This window comes from Sinocyclocheilus grahami, unplaced genomic scaffold, assembly GCF_001515645.1.
Source record: "Sinocyclocheilus grahami isolate Dianchi unplaced genomic scaffold, SAMN03320097.WGS_v1.1 scaffold15.1, whole genome shotgun sequence".
In the NCBI taxonomy this organism is placed as follows: Eukaryota; Metazoa; Chordata; class Actinopteri; order Cypriniformes; family Cyprinidae; genus Sinocyclocheilus; species Sinocyclocheilus grahami.
In genome coordinates this window covers 1,635,653-1,656,824 of record NW_015505194.1, presented here as the reverse complement: position 1 = coordinate 1,656,824, position 21,172 = coordinate 1,635,653, and the positions used below count along the sequence as shown (strand labels likewise).

The 21,172-nt window shown below is 36.7% G+C and overlaps 2 protein-coding genes across 3 annotated transcripts; one reads left to right on the top strand and one right to left on the bottom strand.

The window, feature by feature from the left end:
- Nucleotides 1–58: 58 nt before the first annotated feature.
- LOC107601540 (protein disulfide-isomerase A6-like) lies at nucleotides 59–6,541 on the top strand. The gene is made up of 13 exons (XM_016293779.1): nucleotides 59–208; nucleotides 1,286–1,430; nucleotides 1,782–1,839; nucleotides 2,753–2,879; nucleotides 3,030–3,136; nucleotides 3,219–3,349; nucleotides 3,546–3,660; nucleotides 3,914–4,054; nucleotides 4,176–4,260; nucleotides 5,070–5,142; nucleotides 5,306–5,464; nucleotides 5,616–5,712; nucleotides 5,793–6,541. Exons 1-13 carry the CDS (start codon nucleotides 193–195, stop codon nucleotides 5,850–5,852), a joined length of 1,314 nt encoding a protein of 437 aa, XP_016149265.1. The 5' UTR covers nucleotides 59–192; the 3' UTR covers nucleotides 5,853–6,541.
- A 2,086-nt stretch (nucleotides 6,542–8,627) lies between these two features.
- On the bottom strand, nucleotides 8,628–17,183 carry LOC107601527 (hippocalcin-like protein 1). Of its 2 annotated transcripts, XM_016293762.1 has the most exons (5): nucleotides 17,161–17,183; nucleotides 15,318–15,705; nucleotides 9,907–10,327; nucleotides 9,250–9,355; nucleotides 8,628–8,796 (listed from the first exon to the last, which is right to left on the bottom strand). In XM_016293762.1, the coding sequence occupies exons 3-5, from the start codon at nucleotides 10,282–10,284 to the stop codon at nucleotides 8,699–8,701; spliced, it is 582 nt and encodes a 193-aa protein (XP_016149248.1). In that variant the 5' UTR covers nucleotides 10,285–10,327; nucleotides 15,318–15,705; nucleotides 17,161–17,183; the 3' UTR covers nucleotides 8,628–8,698. The 2 variants fall into 2 exon arrangements, with proteins under 2 accessions (XP_016149248.1, XP_016149254.1); XM_016293768.1 differs by lacking the exon at nucleotides 17,161–17,183 and having other exon boundaries at nucleotides 15,318–15,854.
- Between the last annotated feature and the right edge of the window lie 3,989 nt (nucleotides 17,184–21,172).

Sequence of the window (21,172 nt, the reverse complement as noted above, 5' to 3'; positions counted from 1 at the left end):
TGGCTGAGCCCGTCTCTGGGTGGAGGCGCGCCAATCACCGCAGGCCACGGTACGACTGTGTTGTGTTGTTACGCTGCTGGTTGGAGACCGGCTGTGTGATGTGGTGAGTGAGGTGGAGAGTTCACGCGGCGCATACAGCATTGAACAGCCTGAAGAATTGAACAAGATATTGATTAGGCACAGAGAACAACAATGCGGGCGTTTTTGGGTGAGTTATAATGACAAAAAGGCGTGAACTCCGCTGTGGAGTTGCGTTTTATCGACTCAAATGCGTGTGCAAGCAAACTGTGAGCCTAACTTAAGTTAACGTAGAATTGCAGTATGAGGGAGTGTTTTAGAAAGCTTCTGTTTACATTGGATGCATAAATGTAACATTGAGTGTGTCTCATTTAGAAGGCTGCACCCTCCGGAGGTCGACTCCTCTGTAGGATGCATATACGAAGTGTCCTCAACCTAGAATTAAACGAGACGGCCTTCGTAGGACAGGCTGAAAAGGAAACCGGAAGTATCACGTTGCTATGCCAACACATTAGAGCATCGTTGCGCTCTCACACTACTTAAATGAAGGAAAATGATTTTCTAAGTTTGGAAAGTAATTTGGAAAAAAAATGCTTTTACTTGTTTTATTTTGTTAAATGTTTGAGGAGCTGCAGCGTACCTACAGCAGGCATCTATTAGAGAAAAAAAGGAGGAGGATATTAAAAACAAAGTTTATCCGTTTTTACCGAGGCGAATTAAGGTAAGTTGTAAACACTACATCTGCGCTTGTGTGTACGTTACGCTGACATTTTTCAAATTAACAACGGTTGTTCACGGCGACGCAAAGAATTGTGGGTTATCTGTAGCAGCGAAGGATACACCTCATGCATCCTCCGAATTCCTGTGAAAGAAGGTCGCATTCGGAGTGTCCTACTCGCTTTCCTGAAATGAGACAGTCTCGATGACGTATGCAGCCTTCCAAACGAGACACAGCTGTTATAGTATAGTTAAACGTGCAGAGTGAGTAATGGTGGTTGGGCCTTTACATTACAGCAAATTCATCTTCGTATTGTACAATTGGAGACTAATAATTAGTCACAGTTCATATTGAGATTCTGCAATCATCTCTTGTATGTGCTTAGAGTCTGGAAGTAGAAAGCTCTGTTTGTTATTAACCATATGCAATGTTTCATCCTGTGGTTCTTGATTTTACAGAAAGGTGCAGCATTGCTTTTTAAATAAAGCTGATGAAATCACCTGATGCACCAGTACTGATGCTCCTTCTTTATCATCTGTATGTTCTCAGGTGTGTTGGCGTGTTCTCTGACTGTACTCTCTGTCCACGGTCTCTACTCTGCCAGTGATGATGTGGTTGAGCTCAACCCCTCCAACTTCAACAGGGAAGTCATGCAGAGTGACAGTCTCTGGCTGGTCGAGTTTTATGCCCCCTGGTAAGTTGGAAGCGTGTTGTGGAACCACGGTGTCACTCACAGAGAGCTCTAGATCTGTAGTTACAGATCAGGTTACTGTCTGAAATGCTGGTGCTGAATCAGCCCAATCGATTGCTTTCTAAGCAGTATATACACGGTGTAATGAGAGTATATTGTTGAAAGCATACATAGTTTAGTTATTCTTCTCTAATATTTCAGGCACTTTATTTGCATCATGATTTACATGCCAGTAGTTTTAGTTTGCATATGATGCATAATACAGTCGTGAGCATCATTATTATACCACATTTCATGATTGTGTTCAGATGTTTATGTGCAGTATCTGACATCTTATTGTTTTTCTTTTTTAAGGTGTGGACACTGTAAGAATTTGACTCCTGAATGGAAGAAAGCAGCCACAGCTTTAAAGGTAAATTCTGAATTTAAGATTACATAAAAACAATGTAATTACACTTCAGCAATTGCTATTAGGGTTGACAGTCGAGGGAAATGGTGCTTATTCAGAGCCGGTTCAATTTACTGGCACAGAAGGATTCATTGAACCGTTGATGAAATTAATACTTTTATTCTACAAGGATGTATGAAATTGATCAAAAGTGACAGTAAATACATTTATAATGCAAAAAAAAATATTTAAAATAAATGCTCTTTTGATCTTTATATTCAACAAAGTGCATCTTGAAAAAATTGCAGCACCGTTTCCACAAAAATATTAAACGGCACAACTGTTTTCAACATTGACAATAATAAAACATGTTTCTTGAGCACCAAATATGCATACTATATTGATTTCTGTAGGATCATGATCCTACAGAAATCAATACACTGGACACTCAATACCTCAGGACACTGAGGGCTGGAGTAACAGCTGCTGAAAATTCACAGAAATAAATGACTCTTTAAAATATATTAATATAGAAAAGTTATTTTAAATTGTTATAATATTTCACAATATTACTGTTTTCCTGTCATTTTGATTAAGTAAATGCAGCCTAAGTAAGCATAAGAGATTTCTTTCAGAATATTTTTTTTATTGTTGTTAATTTTGCGGATTGATTATTATTTACTTTAATTACTTAAAAGTACTATGTGTTGTTAAGGAACAATGCTTGTTCAGTGGAATATGTATCTAAATGGTAATATCTTATCCTTTTTCTGAATATCTTTAAATATTAAATAAGTGGCCTGGCCCGTTGCAGTTAATTGGATGAATCTAAAAGTAAAAAATGGATATTCCAAAAAAAAAAGTAAAACTGCTTGAATATTTTTTTTTTTTTTTTTGAGATTGTTATTTGAATGATGCCTTTTGTGTTTTGGTACAGGGCATTGTGAAGGTGGGTGCTGTGGACGCAGACCAGCACAACTCCCTGGGAGGCCAGTATGGAGTCCGAGGCTTCCCAACTATCAAGATCTTCGGAGCCAACAAACACAAACCAGAGGACTACCAAGGTTCAGTACTGCATCCTCATAAAACATCTTAGCAGCAACACAAAGGAAATGTTTTATGGCAAAATGATGGTCTGTTGCTCCTCCTAAGTATGGTTTTCTCTCTCTCTCTCTCTCTCTCTCTCTCTCTCTCTCTCTCTCTCTCTGTGTTAGGTGGCCGTAGCAGTCCGGCCATCGTAGACGCAGCTCTGAATGCTCTCCGCTCCCTGGTGAAAGACAGACTTGGTGGAAAGACTGGAGGCTCAGACTATGGCAGACAGGTATTGAAGCCCACCATGATGACTTTGTTGCTATATTGTTATGTTTGCCTTTTAATTGACTCTTGGGTTCTGTTGTGATCAGAGTGGAGGTGGTGCCGGCAATAAGAAGGATGTGGTGGAGCTGACAGATGATAACTTTGACAGCACCGTACTGGACAGTGATGATTTCTGGATGGTGGAGTTCTTCGCCCCCTGGTGTGGACACTGCAAAAAGTATGCTGCCTTCTCTGTGTCTCGCATACATCATAAGACCTGCCTGTCTGTCATCCCGCTGAAATAGTAGCTGACATGCTGCGCCATGCATTATTGAACTGCTGAATCCATCTTCAATTATTTACATGGATTCAAAGACAATGAAATTCCTCTGCCAGCTGGGCTTTCCCCTGTTGACTTTCTTTAATGTTTCCAGTCTTGAGCCAGAATGGACGGCAGCCGCCACAGAAGTTCAAGAGCAGACAAAGGGTAAAGTGAAATTGGGTGCTGTGGATGCTACTGTTCACCAGGGCTTGGCCAGCCGCTATGGGGTACGTCTGATGTCAGCTCTTATTTACTGGCTTGCAATATAACCAATTATTATATTGTCTCTAGTTTCATTTTAGATCCCAGTGATATCCCAACAAACAATATTAATAAATTTTGGACATTTCAGTTGAATGTCTGTCTTTATTCCAGTCTTGCAGAATTAATTTTTTTGCGTGCCATTTTCTTTCTTCTCTGGTTTTTGGGTTGACTAAGTGCATCTGGACTTACTGTCATTTCTGCTGTTTTTATTGGTAGATTCGAGGATTCCCCACCATAAAGGTCTTTCGTAAAGGAGAGGAGCCAGAGGACTATCAGGGAGGACGTACTCGATCTGACATTGTTGCTCGTGCCATGGATCTTTACTCTGACAACATCCCTCCTCCAGAGCTTCAAGAGGTGAGTGTTTTCTCTTCTATTTCTTAAGATAGTGTTTTATTTAGTTAGTAAACATCAATAGGTATTGTAACCTGTTTAAAAAATATTTAGTTTATATTCATGTGAATTTTATTTCCTTTAGATTTTGAATGAAGACATTTTGAAGAAAACCTGCGAGGACTATCAGCTGTGTATCATATCTGTGCTGCCTCACATTTTAGACACAGGTACAATACAATTTCAACTTTAAAACGAGATACTTTTGTTAATTATCATTTGATCTGTGTTTTACAAATTAAAATATGAAAGTGAGAATCCTCTTAAACAGAATGATTCACTAGGGATGCCCAATATACTGGAACCATATTGGTTATCGTCTAATATTACAGATTTTTATTTTATATATCGGTCAGGGTTGGAAATTTTATTATGCATGCTCATTTACTAATTTAGTCTGTCATCTAATGTTCACTTAATCTTTAAAAAAGGACTAATAACTGTTAAATATACAGTATAATGCTGATGCCTCATTTCACTTGTTGCATTTAAAATGTTTGATTTTAGTTTTTTTATTTATTTACACAAAATAGCATATAATTTCAGTACCAGCCATTTATCAGATACCAGCCATAACCTAAAAATAATTATCATCAGCCAAAATGTTATATATATATATATATATATATATTTTTTTTAAATTTAATTAATTGCAGTGGTCACTATAAGCGATCACTTCAGTTTATAACTTACTGTGTATTATACAAATGTATTAGTAACATGATGCATGTAAGTACTATTACTATTATAGTTTGAATATTATTATCTTGTTATTTTATGCATCTCAAGTTTGTTAATTTTTAATAAAGTTTTTAATTTGATGTGCTTCTGTCATTTTTATTTATTTATTTGTATTAATTTATTTTAGTTTGAGTAATTTTAGTACTATTTAGTTGCCAACATTTCTAATAAATATATATATTAACGCTATTAATTTGTGGAAGCAAAGCTCAGTCTCTGTAGTTTTCTATGATCGCAGGTGCATCTGGAAGAAACTCTTACCTGGAGGTGATGAGGACGATGGCAGAGAAATACAAGAAGAAGATGTGGGGGTCAGTGTTTTCAGTCTGAGTACAAGTTGAGATCAGCCTGCCCATAAATAACATCAGTACATGTCACTGCTTGTGTGCCAGAGATGAGACTTTAGGGAATAAAGAGTGGAAAACAGTCACACATGTCACACTCTTCCTTCTCTCTCTCTCTCTCTCTGTACAGTTGGTTATGGACTGAAGCAGGGGCACAGATGGAGCTGGAGTCCTCTCTTGGGATCGGTGGATTTGGCTATCCTGCCATGGCAGCCATTAATGCTCGCAAGATGAAGTTCGCCCTGCTCAGAGGCTCATTCAGTGAAACGGGCATCCACGAATTCCTCAGGTAACAGAAGGCTGCAGTTTATGTTTCTGGGAAACAAGCTACATCACAGAGACTGTTAGCATACAGTAAACTGTAGGTGTTGTTTATAAGGGCCCTTGTAACTGTCAACCTGTTTTATGCTGTTAAACTATTAATGTCTTTATTTATGCAGGGAACTTTCTGTTGGCCGTGGCTCCACTGCTACAGTGGGAGGTGGAGCTTTGCCTAAGATCAACACTGTGGAACCTTGGGATGGGAACGATGGAGTGGTGAGTATAGAAAATAAAGTGAGGGTGTATGGATGTCATCCTTCCTTGTTTTCAACCCCCCTTTTTTGGCCTTTCCTTAGTTGCCCACGGAGGATGACATTGACCTGACCGATGTGGATCTGGAGAAGGATGAGTTATGAACCTGGTCTAAACTACTCTAGACCCCAAATTATGCCTATGTCTTCTCTCCCATGGATGAGGGGATGGTTGGGACAAAATTCCTTAAAACTTCGGAAAAGATACAAATAAAGCAAACGATTGTGCAGTTTTTTTTAAAAGAAAACATCTCCACGCTAGTTGAAAAATGAGGCTTTTCAGTATATACATCATGATTGAGCTATGCTCTGCCTCAAGTTCCTTCTTCACTTTTTGATTAAGTGACTGATTGGAGTTTTCAATCAGCTTGATGAAGCAGAATTTGACTCACTGATTATCAAACACTTGTTTCCAGTAAGCAGATGTCACACAGAGGCTCTTCATAGGACACTTTCTAATGACTGTTTCATTGACTAGATTTAATTGGATGGTGCTGGTCTTTCTGGTAATGATAAACCAGTGGTTATTTAATTAGGCTTTTCTGTCATTTCAGCAGCTCCTTTCACTGAAGTTGCAAGATGCCTAAAGTTGTTTCCAATTTCACCCTCTCTCCCTCTGATGCGACTATTTTTTTGGTTATTGTTTTTAAATTGTGTTACTGAAAAGAATGTCATCCAACCTGCATCCCAGTTTGCCCGTTAGTCTAATGTGCTGGACCGGGTGTGATGTGGGTGTTGTGTAGATTTTTCTTACACGGCACTGTTTTGAAAAAAAAATAATTTTTTGTTACGAAAATAAAACAATAAGTTGACTAGCTTTTTTTATTACAGCTTGTCTAGGAAGTTACTCAGATTAACACCGGTGGCCTTTGAGTCAGTGGTTTATTGAGAATTTATGCAGACATGCACTGTAAAAATGCAACATTTAGATTTGCACCGATGCTTTGGCTTCACAAAAATATGGCTGGACATCCCATTCCCAGCTGCAATATAACTTTTTTTGTCAACCATCATTCCTTACAGTACAATCAACACTATACAAAATTAGAACTGACTCATAAGTATCCAGTACAAATATTAGTTTTGGCATTTCACTTCAACAGTCATTTTACAGAGAAAAAATAATATTGAGGGAGCACTGAAATGCCACGCATGCAAAAGAGCAAATTAAGAGCATTAACCGAGTAAAAGCATGTTTCCATTAACAGAAAGAGCTTGACGACACTATATGTGACATGAAGTGTTACTGTTACATTCCATGGAGCTACTTATCCAACAGCATCTGTACTGTTCATGTTGACACTGGACTGGTGAAAGGACAGCTAGAAACTAACCACCTGTCTGCCAATCTATCTGCTCCATATGTTCACACAGACAACAGTTCAAATATTCATGAGCAGCCTAAAGGCTGATGGTCGCTGTTTTTTTACCTTCAGGGCAGAAACAGTTGTGAAAAGTTTGACTGACCACTTGTTACTTTGAAGAAGTTTCCTTTAGAATTGAAACCAAAACAGGAAAAATAATTAGGCATTCGATTGCAGTTTAAAACAGTTCATCAATGTGCATTATAATTCAAATCATTCTCTGACCTCCTGAGAAAAAAATCCAAACATATTCTAGCATAGATTTTAAATCTAAATGCTACATTTGAACTCAAAATGCATGATAATGAAACCTCAGTACCCAGCAGTGGGCATTCATTATTGTTCAAGAGTTTGGGTTCAGTAAAACTCTTTGTTTTGAAAATATCTGCATTTATCTGATCAAAAATACAGTAAAGTAATATTGTGAAATATTTTTAAAAATGTTAAATAACTTAAATTTTAACATTAAAATATATCACTTTTGATGGCAAAGCTTACGTTTCAGTGGCCATTTCACCAGTCGTCAGTGTCACTGATTTTAGTAATCATGACTGGCAGGACAGCAGGCTGGTCCGAATGCAGCTAGACCACCTGATGTATAAAACATTCAACCAAAGAACACCTAGTACAAATACTATGTTTAGGACATGCCAAGAGCATGCAAATAGTGCTCTGGATATATTTGAGATACATTTTTGGAATGAATGCAAAACAAATTGAACATTTACATGCAGAAATTCACACTTTGATTGGAATGCAAACAATTGAGAAAATGTAATTCTTTTTAGGTCGTCTCTTAAAGACAGTATGAAGTCACTTGACAATTTTACAGATTCATTCTAAAAAGCATTTGACTGGTGTAATGCAAGCAATAATCAGAAGAGTACGTTTTAAAATATAAATATCTGAATTTGATTTCAAGGGTTCTTTAAAATTCTGGCCAAGCCCAGACATTATGACAACTCAACAATACCAATCCAAAAACAGGCTGGAATACTGATGAAACTGGTAACCACCCATTAACAAGGAAACATTTTTAAAGCAGGAAAGATACATGTGTATCATTATAATAACGCAAACTACCTGTCTAATTAATTAAAATCTTGCCTTTTCAGTGTGCATGTGAGTGGTTTCCTGTCAGCTGCTTTTAAAGGGGTCATATGATGCAATTTCAATTTTTTCAATAAAGAGATGATATAAATTATTATAATCTGTAATTATGTCCCCACTGGATGCAACAAATGCCTCGTTTATAATGGGTTTTAATGTTTTTGTCTCGTCGCTCCGGCCGGACAGGGCATCATCACAGTATAGTAAGGGGCGTAACATTTCCATCACACGCTTGAGGTATTTGGCCAATCACAACGCACTGGATAGCTGGCCAATCAGAGCACACCTCACTTTTCAGTCCGATGAGGTTAGTAAAAATCGACGCGTTTCGGGGCATAGAGGAGAAACAATAATGTACAGTATATGGAAAATAATGTGGTTTTTGAACCTTAAACCACACAAACACATTTCATTACACCAAATACACACAAAAAAAAATTTTTTAGCAACATCATATGACCCCTTTAAGATCTGTATTTATAACGGTCGAGAGGTGCTTTGGTCAGACTGCAGTAGTCTGACAATAGAGGGGTCACTCTTGGCACCTTTGATGAATTCCTCCAGAGAGAGTCTGCCTATAAATTTGAAAAAGCAACAACAAAAATGTTATTTCACCCATTTACAAGAGTAACATCTGAGTGTTGCAAATATTGATGAAATATCCTAGAATCCTAAATACATTTTATTGGTTTATCTGTGTGTCAGTGGTTGCCATGGACACGGTGAAAAATTATTTTCTAAATCAGTATTTTTGTTCAATTTACTTGGCAACCAAAGTTACATAAGACATGAAAACACTAAATTTGGCTTAATAAAAAAACGATTTGGAAATTGGGTAAGAAAAAAAAATTTCTGACAATTGACATTGGGTTAGGAAACCTAAATGCAAACTTAATTATCTTGATATCTTGTTTTAAGGAAATATATATATATATATTCCCCCAAGTGAAGTTTCTATGACATTTTGTGTGGTTCAACTTCTATATAAATAATAACAGTGAGTGGGAGATGGATCTCGAGAGGCGTACCATCGTTGTCCGTATCCATCTGTCGAAATATCTTATCTGTGCGTTTCTCTGGCGTCGACTCATCCTCAGGCATCTTCATCACAGATGACACCATTTTATAAATCGCCTGTGAAGATTAATGTAACTGTGTGTCAAAGCATATGGTAGTTTGCTGTCACATGCAAAGGCTTCGGTTTTCAGTTGCAACTAGTTTGATAAGGCTGTCTTAATAATGCTACTACTGACAGTCAAAAGTTCCATAACGCAGCTGTCACTGTCACAGCTTCAATCAACACTTCATATCAGCGTAATCAATGCAAATGATCATGAGCCCATTTCTCTGCCAGACACATTTAATGTCACTTTCAGATATTGTTTTATAACACGTCCTCGGTCGCAGGTGTAAAAGAGCCATCTATGTTATTAAGATGAGAGTCAGCAGACCCCTTGAAGTAGTGAACAAAGCCTTTGTGTTTGGCCACCATTTGTGGCAAGACCATATGGCCTGTGGAACACTTGATTGAGGAGATCTGTTTATTCAGGAGGTCTGTATCACCAAACATTAGACTGAGCCAATATTGATGTGGAACAAGCTGCTCTGAAAACAATAACTAGCCAGGTAAAATACAGAAATGCAAATGAAACCAAAAGGAAGACAAGAATTAAAAAGTACCTCACCTGTACGATCTCCAGCATTTCAGCTCGGCTGATGTATCCGTTGCCGTCCAGATCATACATGCTGAAGGCCCAGCGGAGCTTCTGCTCCAGGCCTCCGCGCGAGGTCACGCTCAGGGCGATAATGAACTCCCGGAAGTCAATGGTGGCATCGCTGTTGGTGTCGAAGGTGCGGAAGACGTGCTCTGCGAACTTCGAAGCGTCACCATAGGGAAAGAAATTGGCGTAGATCTTCTTGAATTCCTCTACCGTTAGGTGGCCAGACGGGCAGTCCTTCAGGAAGCCGCGGTACCACTCCTGCAGCTCGTGCTCCGTGAACTCAGTGTTCTCCCGCAGGTCATTGAGGACCTCGGGTCGCAACTTGCTGTTCTGTTTACCCATGACGAAACACTCTCACAGATGATTCCCAGATCCTTGCTGCTCCCTGTCACACAAACACAAAGAAAAAAGTAGATACTTAGCTATTCTGAACCCAAAATTAGCCTCTTTTATACTTTCAGCACAAGCCACAATAAAGAGATTTACATTTCCTCTGCCAGATATAGGTTTTGGAATAATGGAAAACGTGTTACCCTTCCAAACTGAGGGAGTGAATCCTGGTATCCATGGAAACCATTGAATACTTTGTTACGGAGAGAATTTATTGACTCCTTCACAGTGGGTTAGGCTAACCCACCTTAGCAACAATCAAGTCGGCGTGGGTTACCAGGGAGATGATGAAGAGAGCATGTGTGTGGGTAATTTGGAACGTTTGGTGTGTCTTACTGTACATGAGCTTGTGCCCGCAGCGTTAAGAGGGGGCAGAGTGTGAAGCACTGCTAGCTCTATTTAAACAAATCATATAAAGACCATATAAATGGTGAGGTGGCCGGGAAGTGAAATTTAACGATAGGTTATGTAAGCTACACATGACTATATGCACTTGCTCCTATATTCTCGCACTTTTTACTACAGCCTCTTGCTCCATTCTTCAGTTTATCTGTTCCTATCCCTTTCTGAATCGGACTTGTTTACAGTTTAGTCAATGACGTAATGCCTGTTATTTTTTTTGTCTGGATCTAATTATTTCTTTCAAAAATACATTAAAATGCTATTCATACATACAATGACTTGAATACATCTCTTCTGTGATCTTTAATTTCTGTATTAAAATTCATTTAGATATATTTGTGGGGACATAATATACAACTGTCCTCCTGACACAATATACAACTTTTTACTTGAGGGTTACATTACATGACATTTCATAATTTATATTTTCAAAACCATATGAAACCAACATGAACACAGAGTATATTTTAAGAACTTGACCCTTAAACTAGATTTGAAAAAGATCATTGGTCACTATCAGACCTGTGTAAGCAGAAATCTATTACTATGACCAGACTGTGCATATTTTATTTGCAAAAACATATCTTCATGCAAGCATCTTTCTTTCCAGTGTTGCAGGATGTCCTACTTTAGCACACAAGCTCCTGGTTTCAAGACTGCATGGTGGCAAGTGAAATACCTTCTGCCATCTATTTCGTGCTGCATCCACAGAGCAACACTACGAGATAATTTTTTTTCTAAATAAACATTCATGGGTTGCAATGTTACAATGACCTAAAAAAACTCTCATTTTCAAAGATACCGTAAATATCTATTTATATCTGCACTTTATTTCAGTTAAAGCTACACCTTCTTGCGAAGGTACTGTCTTAGATAGTTAGTTCTAAGAGAAATATATTTTATAGACATTTAGACTTGATTCTCTAGACATGTCCACCTCTTCAGAAAATGGTTTAGCTCTGCTTGCTTAGTTTGTCAGGGCCATCATAAGGGTTGCTCCTCCCTTGGCTCGAGTCACATGGGTGAAGCTACTGGCCTGGCGGGCGTAGCTTGCTGCTCCCTCCCTCTTTTCCCTGAGACACTCACCAAACTACAAGAAACCCAGAACTTTCCATTCTGAAGGGAAAAAAATGTAAGCTCATGCTGCTGTCAAATGGAAAAAAATATGAAAAACGTAGGGTCCCCACAGGCCCTGATCCAGCAGAAATAACAACATCACAGGGGGGACACATATATAGAGCTGAGAATCAGGCCTATATATGTGCCTCTCTGTAAAGAGGAACCAAAATGAAAGACAAGAGTGAGGAGTCGAACACAACCCTAATTTTCCAAATGCTTGAAAAGCCCCTCACAAAAAATTTAATCAGAACAGCGAAGTGTGAGACACATATCCTCAAATGAATTGTGGGTGGAGAGCAGATGGTGTATTAGGCTATACTTGATGTTCCAGTACCTCATGATTCAGAAGCATCCTCTGCCACTCAAGTCACAAACCATAATTCTTTACAGGTGGTTGCACAATTGGCGTCTTTCTGTAAACGATACAAGTGGCACTCACACACCCTAAAGAAAACTGGGAAAACCATATAGCTTCTTATGTCAACATCCCAAAGAATGACCTCATGTTTCTTAAAAGGATAGTTCAGCCAAAAAAATTTAATTCTGTAATCATTCAAATACTTTCATGTCAGTCATTCAAAACCTGTATGACTTATTTTTTTCTTCCATGGAACACAAATTGAGAAATTGAAGCACTTACTGGTCATTTTTCATTAAATTACAAAGAATGGGAAATGAAGCCTTAAAGTATCATACAAGTAGTTTATATGTTTTATATGGAAATCTTCTGAAATCCTATGATAGTTTTGTGTGAGGAATAGACAAAAACATTATCTTTTCACTTGTTTTTCGCTAATAGTCTTAACACAGAGGACCAGTTAGTTTAGCTGTACTCAAGAACTGCATCAGACTGATTTGTTCAGATTACTTATGTGAACCAAATAAATGAAAAGATGCAACTGAAAAGAATATTACCTTCACGAATAGACTGAAATGTAATCCTTTCACTGATAGACTTAACATCGAGGACTAGTCAACTGAGTAGAACTCGAGAACTGTACAGACTGATTCGTTCTAATTGGTCTTGTGAACCAAATAAACTGATTTATTGAAAAGATTCAACTCACAAGAATAATTTGCTCACAAATAGACTGAAATCGAATCTTTTCACTTATTGTTCACTGACAGTCTTGACATAAAGAAGCAGACAGTTAACTGGATCAGATCATCAGAATGACATTTTCAGATTAGTTTTGAGAACCAAATAAACTGATTCACTGAAAAAAAATCCAACTCAAAAGAAGAATTTTTTCACGAATCAGACAATGTCATTTTCACTCACGAACTACCATGAATCCGGCAAGCATGATGCCATCACTTACAGTAAACTGAAGCTGTTTCTCACACAAAACTATTGCATGACTTCAGAAAATGCATTAGACATATGGACCACTTTTATGATACTTTTAGTAGGCTTCAGTGTCCTTTTTAAAGCTTGAAAGCTCCAGTTATCATTCATTTTTAACAGCGTGGAAAGAAATTACTGGTACATTCTTCAGTACAATTTTTCCACGGAGGAAGGAAAGTTATACAGGTTTGGACCGCCCTGAGAGGGAGAGTGAAATCATGACAGCAATTTTATTTTTGGGTGAACTATCCCTTTAAGGTTGAAAAGAGGTTTGGAAATGTCAATCAATGCATGGAAAAAAAGCCAATACAGTTCAGCCAAGCTTGTGAGTATTTCAATGTTATTTCATTTACTTAAACTGACTGTCCAGAAGAATAAATTTGCATTTGTTAGTTTAACATATAACATGCCATTTTCTATTACACTGACCCCTATTGCACTTTCTTCTCACCAAATATTTTACCCTTGCCTGCCATGTCTCTAAAGCAAATATTCTGTCACAATACGTCACAGCACTTATATTGCATCTAATGACTAAACATTCCTCTATGATTTCCACACAAGCCCTAGGTTCCAGTTTCACTCCCAGTAGCCTTAATTGCACAAACTTGTCTTTATTACCTTCCCTCCTCTCATTAGAGTAGACCCAATTACAGAGCTGCCACTCTGGCAAATGTGAATGTTGTCTCACCACCAGATTCCACACACTCACGTGGCATGTATTTTTTCACAGACCAGTGCGAAAAGCTATAAAGTGCAACTATTGCCCTTAATTCATTTCCAGATAACAGCTTTCATTACACCCCATTCAAAAAAAAAAAAAAAAAGAGCCAGGTTGCCATGTGCATCGATCAAATAGCCAGAGAGACGTTACCTGGAAAGTGAGGGACACACTTTGTACACATCAGTGCAATTCAACATGTAGTTGTACAGTATTCATCTTTGACCCATCATGCATAAAACATCAACTCAATTAACTGTGTGTGTGTGGGAGTGTTTGTTGGTGTGAGGCTCATTAAGCCTTCTATTCCCCAATGTGGCCTAACTAAAATGCACCCTGACAGGTGTCAAAAGATCAGTAGAACAGAAAACCCAGTTTTTCTGCCGCTCTGGTGGACTGTGAAATCACAGGAAAACAAACAATTCGCTTATACCCTCGTTTGAGAATTCAGGGTATTTTTCCCTGAAATAGCTTGTCGCTAAATGTAATGATGTCAAGAGGTCATCCAATACATTTCCCATCGAGGATGAATTTCCCCAAAACTATTTTACACATTTTGCTGGTATTTACCAGAACTAGACTAAAAGTAGAGATGGAAATGGAAATGTAATGTTGAGAGTGGTTCCGGTTTGTTCTGACAGTGACGGCAGGCTGGCAGGCATGCCACTGAGATGATTGCAATGCATCATGGAGAGACTTGATTGGAAAAGTGAGAACTCGACCTCTTACTCCTGCTGTGAAGATCACGCTGTGATCCACAAGGTGATCATAATGCAGGGGAAATTAAGAATACAAATGGCAATTGAACTGGAAGAATAACCTGTCAGTCCATCTGACTGCCATTGAAAAGCTGCACTGCAAATATTAATATAACATAAGGGAGCTATCACAAGGAGTGTTACTATAATTATACACTCAGTTATACTATATATAGAAAGTAACTTAATATATTCACATATGTCAATTTACTCGGTGTATAGTCGAGGAATCAAGTGATTTAATATATAAAATGAATATGAAGGGTTAAATAGAGTCACTTAGCATAACAAGGTCAGGCTTCCTGGGCATTAAAAACAGCCCCTGCTTTACATTCATGGATTTTTATGGAGAACTGGCCATAAACTAAGTATAAAAAATTTAATAAATTATAATATAATAAAAATAAATAAAAAAAATTAAATGAAATTTCTCCAACCTAGAAATACAAAACCATCGCAGACTGCTGAAATAAGACATCAAACCAGTATTTAACCTAAACTTCATGTTTTTAGGTGCCATAAAGAGCCGTGTATTGATTCCCATAGACCGCTATCATGCAAATGATGGGTTACAAACAGCGGCATATGTTGCTGAAAAAATATATTAGACTGAGGCTTAAAAGAGACATAAACTTACCTTTATGAAAACGACAGAGCTGATATGTCCCTCAGTTTGTCAACTGTAGCCTTGGTCCGTCGAGTCCTGAAGAAGGAGTGTCCTCACAAAACTTTCAACATTTTCGCCGCATGAAAAAACTAACAGAAGCTTGTATATACAAACACAAAACTAAATAAGGTACGTTTACACGTACCGGTCGACCTTGTAGTCTAAAAGTTTGAATGTTGTTTTAATAAAAGCGAAGCGAAAAAGCTATAAATTGCTGAATATTCTACATACTCCATAACATCTCAAAGGCGCACTTGAAACCTCATCATTGCGCGAGAGACTTGACACCACACACACAGCTCTGCTCCGCTGTCAATGGACGAGACCACCACTACACTGTAGGGGGGGACTTGTGGATCTTAGAAAAGGATGCCAGTATCAAATTTGAGAACATTCACATTCTAAACTCATGTTTCACGTTGCGATATGGTTGAAGACAAGTAATAAACCATTTCTGTGCGCACACAGCGTTCTAGAGAGAGCAAGACACCCATGCTACTCTTTGGACGAGTCTGTACACTTCGAAGTAGAGCAGATTGCAATATACTGTCAAAAGAACAGCTCGCCAGCGGCAAAGAAAGCGCGTACTTGTCTGCAGCTGGATACTGTTGCATTCCCCCGATTTCTCCTGTAATTCTCTCTCTCTCTCTCTCTCTCTCTCTCTCTCTATATATATATTCTTGATTACAAGAAGGAAACGTTTGACAATATAAGCCTAATAGCTAAAATTTAAATTAAGTATATGTAGATTTAATTAAATAACGAGGCTATTTATCTATCTTATTCTTTACCTAATAAAATCATGTGTTGTACATGCCGTTTCATGTTGAACAAGTTTTTGTTAAATACATTTCCTCTATACAGCCCCCAGCAAACCCAGATTAATTCATGTCAAGTATTATTGTGGCATCTTATTATTTAGTTTTTCTTTTATTATTATCATTTATTTATTTATTTCCAATATCCAATCACTGCAAACGACCTTGGTACCTAATGACTCAATTTAACCCAAATAACATCACCCTATATTAAATATGGATTTAGATTTTAAATGTCTTACAGATTGGCCATCTGAATACCATTCTCACGGTTCCAAAATTATGTTTATATTTTACAAAATTATAGCACTCATAGGTTTGAGATGGAAAACTCTGATGGAAATATGTTCGACATCTCCACCAGGAGGCAGCATATGTTGCCTTATGATTTCTCATATAGCCAAAAGTGTACACAGCTTGTCATCAATTCTAATATTAGCCTACTGTGTATTCATGTATATGTAAAAACATTATAACATTTTTTCACAACATTCAGATACGTTCTAAAACACATATCTTGAGAAATCTTGAGTAATCTCAGCTCTAGGCCCTATACATTTTATGTCCTCTCCAAAAATTAATGTTGTGATTTTTAAATGCAATGTTATTCATATTTCAACAATAAGGGATTTTTGACATAAAAAGACCCTTTCATCTAATTTTTCATTATTTGAAAGAATGATCTCTGATCTATGATTGTACAAATGACCTTTGCTCTTGATATGGAATAACACCTATTATTCTTATGAAGTCTATTGAACTAAAACTTATTTTATGTTTTTATAATATTTTGTATTCATATACATTTACATTTCTCAACTGAATGGACCCCAGACACATAAACCACCTCCCATGATTACAAATGATTCTTGAGACCATGATGACATTGAGTTCACAAAAAAACAGCTTATGTTGACAGATATAACACACACACACACACACACACAGGGGCAATGGACTTTAGGGTCACTCCATGGAAGTGTGCTGATCCATACCATGTTGACTCCATGCCTCTTTGCTGCAGAAAAACAGTTTGCATAAATTAAAATACAACAAAAATATACACATAAAATGTACACATTGTTTTGATCTATCATTAATGGCATAATATATGTAAATACTCAAAGCAAATCAGTATTAGATCTATACTTAGTTGAATTTAACTCAACACAACCCAACTAAACATAAAAAAAAATAAAAATAGGCCCAATCTTCATGCGGTGGCCTGAAAATCATACCACTCAATGTTCTGCATTATAAAGTCCAGTTTTAAGATTTTTCATTTTAGGAACTGATTTGAAGTTGAACTACAAAACAAACAATACATGCTGGTTGTTGGGGTTGAGATGATTGATTTTTGTCTGTTGATTTAGCCTAAAAACAACCACCCATTAGATCAGCACCAATCAGACTGCAAGGAAATGTCTCATCTCTCAAAAGTATCTAGATTTTTCTAGAAAATCTTTGCAGTATTTGCACATAAGGTTATTTAGAAATTCTAAAGAAAAACAAGATTTTGTTTAATTTTGTCAAATATACAATGTTGTTCAAAAGAAGAAAAATCTAAATGCAAGTCCATTTTTATGACAGGTTTGCCAGTAACTGTATATGGATTATGGGATAATGCTGGAGTTAGTTTTAAACTAACAAACAACATTAATGTTCATAAAAATAGAAAACAAAATAATGAAAAAGAGGAACTCTTACAATCTGTTGTCTTTTGTGAATTCTTCCTTAAATCATGATATAGTGCAGATGCCGTGTTGAGTGTCACATGCAAAGCATGTGAGTAAAGTACATGTATCTATTGCACAGTAAGCAATTCCCACTCCCATTATGAGGTCTCATATCTTAAGAAAAATGGTTCTAAACAGTACCAGAAAAATGTTCTTCAGCTTGTAACAATAGCAGAACACTTTTTGGTGCTGAATAGAACCATTTTTATAGGGTTTCATAAAGAACCATGCTTTGAAAGTGCTACATAGGACCTTAAAGGTGCTATAAATGACTTTTTCATTTCAGGTCATTTATAACACCATTATCTATATACCATTAACACCAGTGTTGGGGATAACGCATTACAAGTAACGTGAGTTACGTAATCAGATTACTTTTTTCAAGTAACTAGTAAACTCTCCTGTCCCCATGTTGAGAAATCAGAAGATGTTACTGTAGTTCTAAAATAAATATGAATATGCATTAATTCATCTCACCCACAACAAAACAAACAAAAAAAACACAGATTCAGTATTCCTCAAAATGAATAAAAATAATGCAACTCAGAATATGACGCAAACCTGCAATAATTAAATGTTAAACAACACAAATATCCTTTATGCATTTAATCCCATTCTATTAACCAATGTCTTTGCTTCTGACCTTCGTTTATCCAGTTCAACCGTACTAATAAGCAAAAATTACTCTAGACAAACATTTATGTGTCTTGTTTTATTGCTGAAGTAAAAATTTCTTCTTCTGCATTCTACTGTACGGACGTAAATTTACTTTCCCTTCAGCCTGAGGCTTATTCATTTCACTTTTGGTGTGAAAAGGCTTTTATATTTGCGAAAAAATATAACTTTTTTATTTTAAAAACAAACAAGTAAGCCCTGTCCAGATTTAAAAAGTAACGCAAAAGTAACGTAACGCATTACTTTCCATAAAAAGTAACTAAGTAACGTAATTAGTTACGTTTTTATGAGTAACGCAATATTGTAATGCATTACTTTTAAAAGTAACTTTCCCCAACACTGATTAACACTATATTATAGAGGTCAAGAAAATACGATAATATTACCCCAATTTTACAGTCTCTGCACTGGCTACCTATTAAGTTCCGTGTCAGTTACAAAATATTATTACTTGCCTATAAGGCCCTAACTAGTCTTCTACCACGCTACAATCCATCACGCTCCCTAAGGTCACAAAACTCTGGACTTTTGGTAGTACCTAGGATAGCAAAGTCCACTAAAGGAGGTAGAACTTTTTCGCATTTGGCTCCCAAACTCTGGAATAGCCTTCCTGATAACGTTCGGGGTTCAGACACACTCTCTCTGTTTAAATCTAGATTAAAGACACATCTCTTTGGCCAAGCATTCAAATAATGCATCTCATAATCTTGTACTGCAGTTATATCTGATCAAATGCACAGTATTATTCTTTAGTTGGGTTAAACAAATAAATTTTGCTTGGTTGGAACAGCAGCTACGCTAATTATGTCTTTATTTGTTTCTCTGTTTTTTGCCACGGGATGTCACTAGGATTTACACAAGCTTCAGTCTGGATTCAGAACACCTGAGGGGAGGTGGTGCCAACCCCTCAGAGGACCTCAGATGATGCCAACCCTGAAACAACTTACAGAACTACCACATTTTGCTATATGTTTGATTGCATCATATAATAATTGCTGTTAGTAGTGTTCATCGTCTGTTTTATTACGTCTCAAATTGATTTTTCCGTACATTTCTGCCATATGTACATTAACTGGCAGTCATCACTGATAAGCTACCACTAAATATTGTAGAAACTTAATTTGCTGTAAAGTTGCTTTGCAATGATTTGTATCGTGAAAAGCAATATACAAATAAACTTGACTTGACTTTTAAATGATAGCTTATTTTCATTAATATTAGTATATTATTATATTTACATCATTAATATTTGTTTTATTCATATTATTTGTATATGTTGTTTATTAATATTGTTCTTCAACTCTCTGTCTGCCTGGTCTTATAATATCTTGTAGCCTCTATTAGGGTTTTACATTAAAAAACAACAACAACATGTAGTTTCAATTAAGTATTTTTATTTATTTTTTATTAATGACATCAAATTGCAGCAAAATGACAGTACTCGAACAACGGTTATTAGCAGAATACATTAATAAATGACAATTGACATTGAACACAAATAAGCAAAACAAAACAGAAACAGAAAATAGTGTAATGAAGACCAAGTTCCAGCAAAATACTGTATCTTCAGGATCCTCTATGTCCATCATTATGTGTATTTTGGTGTGACTGCGTGGCAGTTTCTCTCTGCAGATGACGAGGTTATAGGATGGGACAGCATCTGAAATACACAACTGAGTTTAGAATGTGTCTGCTTCCATTTGTTTATGTAAAAACAATTGTTTATGAAGGCCAAAAGTAGTATTTGAGCACTTCACAATGTTATAAGGAAAAAAATATTATATTAAGTCACGTTATTAACAGTTATTAGCTGAATACATTAATTCAGTTGACACGGAACATGAATAAATACATGAAGAAGTAAAACACAAAATAAAAACAAAAAATAGATGTGATGAAGACAAAGTTCCAGTGAAATATCTTCACAATCCTCTATGATGCCTTCAAGTCCATCATTTTGGTGTGATTGAGTGGCAGTTTCTCTTTGCAGATGATGAGGTTGTGGGATGTGATGCATCTGAAATACACAACTGAGTTTAGTTTTACAGTGTGTTCATTTGTTCAAGTAAAAACAATTATGTTTATGAAGGCCAAAAGCAAAAATGGACAGTATGTGAACCCTTCACAATCTTAAAAGAAAAAAAGAGATATAAAGTCATGGAATAGCTTTAATATTTTTTTGAGACTGTGTTTGTTGGTTTTGTTTATGCATAAACCCAAGTAATAATTAAATCTTTCTAACAATATGGACAATAAATGCAATGCCTCTGTACTTACTAGGTGGAGAAAAGGAGAGAAGTATTCTCAGCTTAACAGAGCTGCTCACACTTACATGTGACCAAAAAAACTAAAAAGAGAAAAGAACATGTTTGTTTGGAAACCAGTAACAATTTTAAAGTTAAATTTGTAATTCAGTATCGTTTACCTGTTGAGAGTGTGTTGACAGTCTGTGTAGTTTGATTACTGAGCTCCAGAAAATCAGTAATGAGGTGCTTTGACAGTTACAGATTTGAAAAAAAGAACCATAAACTCTAACACAAAGAACCATTTCAGCATAAAAGTGTTCTTCAGGATGCTATGGTTCTACATAGAATCA